Source organism: Barbus barbus, assembly GCF_936440315.1.
Source record: "Barbus barbus genome assembly, chromosome: 46".
Lineage (NCBI taxonomy): Eukaryota > Metazoa > Chordata > Actinopteri > Cypriniformes > Cyprinidae > Barbus > Barbus barbus.
This window is the reverse complement of record NC_136724.1, coordinates 17,383,493-17,391,406: the sequence shown is the minus strand read 5'-3', so window position 1 is coordinate 17,391,406 and position 7,914 is coordinate 17,383,493. Positions and strand designations below refer to the sequence as shown.

At 38.7% G+C, this 7,914-nt stretch overlaps 1 protein-coding gene across 1 annotated transcript; it reads right to left on the bottom strand.

The window, feature by feature from the left end:
- Positions 1 to 278: 278 nt before the first annotated feature.
- On the bottom strand, positions 279 to 4,135 carry LOC306864922 (tumor necrosis factor ligand superfamily member 10-like). Its single transcript, XM_079409219.1, has 5 exons — positions 3,962 to 4,135; positions 2,729 to 2,875; positions 2,474 to 2,519; positions 2,283 to 2,396; positions 279 to 1,791 (listed from the first exon to the last, which is right to left on the bottom strand). Exons 1-5 carry the CDS (start codon positions 4,082 to 4,084, stop codon positions 1,328 to 1,330), a joined length of 894 nt encoding a protein of 297 aa, XP_079265345.1. The 5' UTR covers positions 4,085 to 4,135; the 3' UTR covers positions 279 to 1,327.
- Between the last annotated feature and the right edge of the window lie 3,779 nt (positions 4,136 to 7,914).

Below are 7,914 nucleotides of genomic sequence, written 5' to 3'. Positions count from 1 at the left end.
TAATATATTGTCAAGGTCTATATATATATATATATATATATATATATACACTGTGTATGTGTGAGATATATATATATATATATATATATATATATATATATACACACACACATACATGCATATATACACACACACACATACATATATGTATGTATGTGTGTGTGTGTGTGTGTGTGTGTATATATATATATATACACACATACACATACATGCATATACATATACACACAATATATATATATATATAATATTTAAAGACAATATACATTAATATTGTTGTAACAATTTTTTTAATTAATTTTTATTCTTATTAAATTAACTCAGACTGTTACAACAATATTGAAGTCATATAGTTACATGGTCTTAAAAAGGTACAATGAAATCACCCAATAATTGTTTTACCAACATTCTGTATAATGTACATATTTATTATGAAGAATTATTGTCTGGGTAAGAACAATATCCAGAAAGGAAGAACACAGTGTACTGTAACGTACATAGTTACTTATAACCGAAAGTCAGTTTCAGAATAAATGTTATAAAAACAATAAAACAACCACTACAAAGAACAAACAAAAAATCCTCAGTATATGTTCAGCGCTGATACAATTATATACAAAAGGCCGTATGTACATTATTTACCATTTTACAACGTCACAGTGATTTTCACATTTAGCTAATGTACAAGATTCATGCTTAAGGAGTGAATTATGATATAAAAATAGCTCACAATACAAACACAATTATAGTGCTTAAACTGACAGTCATGTCAATAATACAATCAAGGCATGATTTTGAAGTCCAACTGCATTTCTTCATCCCAATATGCAGTTTGTCTTTAAAAATTGAGAAAAAGGCAATACAATCACAGGTCCAAAGAGGACAGAAGCACACAGGAAAAGCCTGCAGCTCTTCCACAGGTGTGCTTAAAGTCACACCATCCTTTTTCCTGCCCGGACAGACGCATCGTGTCCAAACAACTCGCTTCCAAAATGTCCTGGCAAGCCCCTCGCTTTCCGTCGCCCCTCCAGGCAGACGTGCTGGATTTGAGCTCCAACACGTTTCACCAAGGAGCTGATTTATGATCGGATCCGCTGACCGAATGTAAAAAAGCACCAAATATTTGCACCTTTCCAAGCTCTCATCAATCAAGGTTAACTGTTTTGGCAAGAGACGGAGCATCTCGGCGGGCAAGTCCAAATGTTTTAAGGCGCTTGGCAGCCGTTCAAAGAAAGCTCAGGTAGAAATACCGAGCAAGCCGAGTCTTGTCGCTCATCTTAGAGCTCAAAACAAACCATGAGGTGCTCTATTTTCTAGCTGTGAATAACTAGCTGACCAAAAACGCTCCAAAGAAGCTTGACTTCTCGTCCATGTCAATGGTGCTTACGTTGCTGACTGTCACAAACACCCTGTCGCCTCCTCCTAGCTGAAAAAGCCCTGCTTGGTAGATGGAATACAGGCCAAATTCGGTGTCACGTGACCAGCAGGTTGTCCGGGCGTTCTTCATGAGCAAAATTGGCACCGGATACGAACTTACTTTCTTATAAACGTACTGCAACATCGGTTTCCCCCGAACCGATTCGCCCGACGTCCCATCCTTTTCCTCGCGGTCACTTTCGTCTTCCTCGATGAGTGTGTGTCGGAAGTAAGTTTGGGAGTAGATGTAATAAAGCCCGGCCTGCGGCACCACCAATTCTCCGTCACTTAACTCCACGTTCTGGAGGAAAGCCAGACCTTTTTCGGACTCCCATGACTGAATCTTCTGGCCGTAGACCTTCCTGTTTGGTTGACCTGCATTGTTAAGCCAAAGAGAAGGATTATGGGTTGGGTTTGACAGAAAAGCTGCATTGTTTCAGCATTTGGCAGACGAACGGAACGGAGTGCCTTCAAAGACTCGGCTCGAGTTACAAACCAGCTTTTTGTTTCAGGCAAATGGCCACAGAGATATGATGAAACTGTTTGTTTTTTTAAAGGAGTAAAACGTCCCCTGACCTACATTAAAGGTTTATGGACTTCCTTTTAGGGAAGCTAACATTAAAACAATGGTTATTTGCAGGAATGCAATGCTGTTTTTGCATAGCACAGTGGTTTTCTAGTCTGGCTGCATATCTTAGTGTACTTAAAAGGTGAATTTGGACTATGACCCAAAGATTAAGGACGAGATGTTGTAATAATACAAAACAGAAACTGAAAAGAGCTGCAGAAGTAAAACTTAATCAAAGTCCAGCAGCTAATAAACAAAGCTTAACTTTGATAAATCAAGTATTTCCTGGAAAACACACCTCCTCCATCTTTTTCTGGTATATAGCTCCCGGTCACATGTGCTGCAATCTTAGGCCGAGGGGAATCGTCTTGATCTTGGATCACCAATGAGGGAAGAACACGTGAGACTTCGTCTGTTAAAAGCCACAAGGTTAATTCACTCGTAGTTTATGTCTTAATATAAACTTAATATGAATATGCTGTGAAATACCTTTGACGGCAGATGAAATTTCCTTCTGGTAACGACTGGACATTGACTGTTTAAAAGAATAAAAAAAGATTCAGTTTCAGGTTTCACAATTAGTGTTGTGAACTGACCAGCATCATTTCTCATAATTGGGTTTCCCTCGATTTAAGCTTGGAAAAATTAAGGAAATTCCGCTATTAATTATCCAAGTCATAAATGGACTCATTGTCTACACCCTGGCCAGCTTTATGATTCACAGCCCCCCTCTGAAGCGGATACCTTTTCAATCAGAAAGTGGAGCTGTTGCGTGACCTGCCAGCAGGGGTCGTCCTTTCCCTCCGCCGCGTTCAGTTCCTCGGCCTTTATCGTTCTGAGGTTGGCGCGCATCAAACACGACACGCTGCTCTTGGAGAAGGTTTCTTTCATCTGTAAAAAAAATAATAATAATTTTAGTACTTATGATTTTATGAAGATTTTGGCCAACAACTAAATATTATGCTCGGTGACCAGTTAAGCATTTTACATGTGCATGTAGGCCTATATAAATTATTATTTTACTTAGGTTACATAAAAAACAAGCATAATGGCATTACATGTACTTATTTTATTTCAATCAAATGTAGGTCCACGCCAGTCAAAATATCAAATCACATTTGCTTTAGATTTTCTCGTTTGTATAGCCTATATGAAATGCAAAAAAAGTGCATTTTATGATACTTTTATAAATTCAATTTTAGTTATCTTGCAATGTAAAATCAAGTCATCATATCTAATTGATTTTCATTATTATGATGATTGACTGATCATATTTGCATCCATAAATCGCAAAAATTTAAGACACTTTGCATTTATAATCAAAACGGTTTTACATTGCATGTTTACAAAATGTCGTATTTGCAATTAATATATTGTTTTCTTCCATACAATGCTAAAATAATTATATAACAGGCCTATTATAGATGTGTACTTTTAATAAAATGATAAATTCTTAAATCGTGTCATTGTATGTATACACAAACTTTAAATAAATAAGACCCGGTATGTTCCATGTATAATGTTTTGCATGCATAAAATGCAAATCCATGCCATTATCATCTACCTATAAATTTATATGCATACAGTTCACAAATTAAGACATTCTATGCTTATTTGTAATTTATTATAAAATAATAATTATAGAAAGTTATATTTTGCATACACAAAATGCTGACTTTTTTCTGCAAAGAAAGAAACTTTTTAGTAACTGTGCATTGCCATTGATTGTAGTCTGCTGTTGCTTAACTTGTACTAGTTCAGGCTCCACTGAGCGACCTGTTGGCAGCTGTCCACTAAACAAAATGCAGGCAGAAACCTCAGCAAACGAACCGAGAAACTTTCAATCAAAACTCAATCGCTCTACAATCTTTCATTTACTGCATTTCCAGTGTCGCAACATGCACAAGGCGTTCAAGCTAACTTTGCACAAGTTCTGAGGTAACATGCATGAAAGCGCTTAAGTTAAACGGCCCTTACCGTCGATAAGACGTTGCTGAAATAAATGAACGTTACGGCCACTGCTATTGTTTGCAGGAGAATTGCAGCCAGCAGCAGAAGTCCGATATACTGCATGGTGTGTGAGCTTGTCATGCTGACCATTGCGTGTGTTACTGCAGCTCGAGACAAAAGCTGGGGCAGAATTCCTTCTCTCTACATATGAAAAAAACATGGAGGCGGGGCAGTGCTTGACTATCAAGGAAACAAAGTGCAGGTTTTGCTTTCCTGTAAAGATATTTATGTAAAACCTCTTTCATTTTTGCTTTTCTCTTCAGTGCGATCATAATATGTAAGAATTAGCCTACTAGTAGCTCACCCGTCGTCTCATAAAATCATGAGTGCATGTCCTGCTGGAAAATCTGGTTTAAAGTCATAATTCACTCAGTATTGAATTATGTTATCATTTTTCCCACTCAAGTTTTTCCTAATCCCTAGGGGTTTCCTTATTCCATGCATGGAACACAAATGGAGATGTTTGACAGCATGACAGCTTAATCACTGTTCACTTTTATTGTGTTTCAGAAAGAAACAGAAGTGAATAGTCTCTGTTTGAGTTCCATTGAAGACATATGGATGTAAAACATCATGAGGCTGAGGAAATTGTGATAGAATGTTCATTTTGAGCGAAGTGTTCCTTTAACTCTATAGACCCTACTTTATCACATGATGAATGAATTTCTAAGGACCCTTAACTATGCAGATCATAAACTTTAATAAAGTATATGTATTCTGTCATCTGATTGATAGTTCATACCCCTAGCAAGTAAATTACCTTTTAGTGTAATTCTAAAAATGTCCACGTTCAGGTCCCATCATTCCCCTTTTTGCTGTGATCTCTGTAAAGTAAGCGTTTAAACGTAACGTAAGTTTTTGAAAAAATGTTTTATCAAATACATCAGACTTTTGAGAAATTCATTTGTATGTCTCTCAATCATCATTATATTGAATTGCATTATGTTTATGCCCACCAAAACAGAGCTTTGAAGCCTTTGTGTAAAGTATTAGACTGCATTAGACTACTTTCTATCTTGTGTAAGTTGACCATGATTAGCTGGTGCAAGTTGGCTATTAGTTAGTTTACACTGGAGGAATATCTTGGACTAGAACTTGAATTAATGACCAACTTGCATCAGCATCTAGAAACCATCTACCATGTTCCAAAGCACTAGCTTAAGATGGATTTAAAACAATTTACAGTTTTATTTTAATTAATTGATTTATTTTCATTCAGGAACATACTGATTTGAAATCAGATTCATGTATTGTTCTTGTTCGAGAAAACATCACCAATTCTGACTGTTTGATTTCTAACATGTGGTTGCAATCTGGTCCCATTTACAAAGTCTAGGGGGTATTCCATGTATTGTGCTTCTCAGGGGCTGCCAGTTCTTGCCATCTGATTTAAAGAGCTATTCTGTTACTCCCATCAACTTCAGCTGACAGGTTTTGGTGGGCCCCTTTAAAAAAAGTAAATTCGAAATTTCAGGGTCCAAAAAGTACTACATTTTCTTCCTGTTGTCGAACCATGTCTAACTCTTATACATGCTATATATAGTTTTCACATGACAAGATGATTTGCTCATGCCATTCCAGGTGCTTCATAACACCAAGTACCTTCCAATCCCAAGCCAACGGACAAATTTTCCAAAATACATGAACGTTATACAACCCCCAAAATGTTTAATTAAAAACAGTGCTTCTTTTGTTCCATTCATGAGTATGTTTATTAAGTTTAAAAACATAATAAATATGAATGACACTCTTTAAAAAGCACTACTGTTTCCAGCAGAGCATATTTACTCGTTAACCTGGAGGTGCTTACATGTTCTCTCACATTACCGTTTATAGATGCTTTTAAAACGACTCCCAATGTGAGTTCGCAGCGGAGCGGATAGGGGCCTTCTGAAGCTGCATCCCGCTCCACAAGCGTCTGCAAAGTTACCCAATATTGCTTTTTTTCATGGACTTGTTTGTGCCAGATGTGTCACGCTGAGATTAGATCAGCTTCTATAATCAACAGCAGATGAACGGAGGTGACCAAACAGGCTTCGGCGATCTCCTGGGACAATGAATGTGACTTCCTCCTAAAAAGTAAAGCTCAGCAGAAAATGGAGGGCGTGCTTCTTTATTAAGGATTAGCAGTGCTCTTTTATAGGTTTATTGTGAAGAACCAAGTCTGATTGGCAATATAGCCAAACAGTGTTTGTGGTGATTGTACAATTCTGAAGCCAAAGCAAGAGATTACAAAGCTAAACAAAATGTCATTGCATGTAGAACAATGGAAATACTGGTATGAACCTTGTTCTTAATTCAAATATTTATTTTTGTTTCCACACCCATTCTCTTTAGCTCTCTTTCTTTCTCTCTTTCACTCTCTCTCTCACTCACTCTATCTCTGTCAGCCAGCTGCGTTCGACTGCGGTCTCTGAAGGCCACGGTATTGACATGTCCTGCTCTGAATTGCAGGCAACCTAAACAATGCAATAAGCAGCACTGTGGATCTGAGCATATCTGGCACAGGCACGGTGGAAGGAAGGAGGAGGAACACAAAGAAGGAGAAAAAAGAAACACAACGGCAGGCGACCAGTGGACGGGCCGGAAACTTGGGATTTTCCAGCAGAAGCGAATGCAAAGTGTAGATTTGGCGGGGTTTGTTTTAGCTGACGCCAGGAAAAGCTGCAGCCAAAGAGTGACAAACTCATCGCTTATGGTGACCCTGCCACATTCATACATCATCAGAAAGATCTGAGGATCTATTTTATGAGTGTGTGGGTGGTGTTGGTGTGGGAGGTAGTGGAGGGAGATTCTTCTGCCCATGAAACACGACTGTAGTCTGGCGCCATGATTGACCGATGTACTGCATTGAAGAGAAAATCCTCCCCCACTGACTCCCTTTTTCTTGGAGCTGAATGTTTAAGCAACTCCTGAACACACAGGAACAATCTCTCATCGTAAACTACCACAATTTCAAAAGGAGAAAATCCAAGACTATCTAGAGAGCAGAATATCATTAAGGCTTGGAGGTGGAATCGTTTGACTTTAGTCGTTAAGAAACAATCTAACAATGGCTAAGAAACTACATAACAACATTCTGGCAAAGATTAACAAACAAGTAACGGTGCACTGGAAAAACGCACATAGCAACACCATGGTCACCAGTCAGAACTCATAGCAACCACATGGCAAAGCCCTAACAACCACCCAGAACACATAGCAATGTTCTGGCAACCACTCAGAACATAGCATCTACATGGCAACACCACCAAAACCACCCAGAAAACAAAGCAACAACATGGTAAGAATTATGAACACCTTTGCAACCATATCAACGCCCCGGAAAACTCTCGGAACACACAACAGCATGCCAGCAACCTCTTGGAAGACACAACAACACCCCGACAACCACCCAGAACACATATCAACATCCTGACAACCTCTCAGAACAAACAACAACACCCCATCACATAACAAAACTCAGACAAGCTCTCACAACACATAACAGCAACCTCTCAGAACACCATAACAATGCCCTTGCAACCTCGCAGAACACACAACACTTTGACAACCTCTCAGAACTCATAACAACACCCTTGCAACCTCTCAAAAAACATAACATCTCAACAACCTCTCAGAACACATGATAACACCCGACAACCTCTCAAAACACACAACAAAACCTCGAACACCTCTCAGAACACACAACACCCCGACACATAAAAGAACCCTGACAACCTCTCAGAACACATAGCAACATCATGAAACCTCTCAGAACGCATAACAACACCCTGTCAACCTCTCAGAACACACAACAATGCCCTGACAACCTCTCAGAACATACAACAACACCCCGAAAACCTCTCAGAACACACAACAACGCCCCGACAACATCTCAGAATACAAAACAACATCCTGACAACCTCTCAGAACACATA

What these genes read in the sequence shown, in the direction of transcription:
- LOC306864922 (XM_079409219.1), bottom strand. Translation starts at nt 4,084, where the DNA reads ATGGTCAGCATGACAAGCTCACACACCATGCAGTATATCGGACTTCTG. An exon ending in TCCACTTTCTGATTGAAAAG is followed by an intron (nt 2,520 to 2,728) that starts GTATCCGCTTCA and finishes TCTTTTAAACAG; the next exon opens with TCAATGTCCAGTCGTTACCA. An exon ending in ACCAGAAAAAGATGGAGGAG is followed by an intron (nt 1,792 to 2,282) that starts GTGTGTTTTCCA and finishes TTAACAATGCAG; the next exon opens with GTCAACCAAACAGGAAGGTC.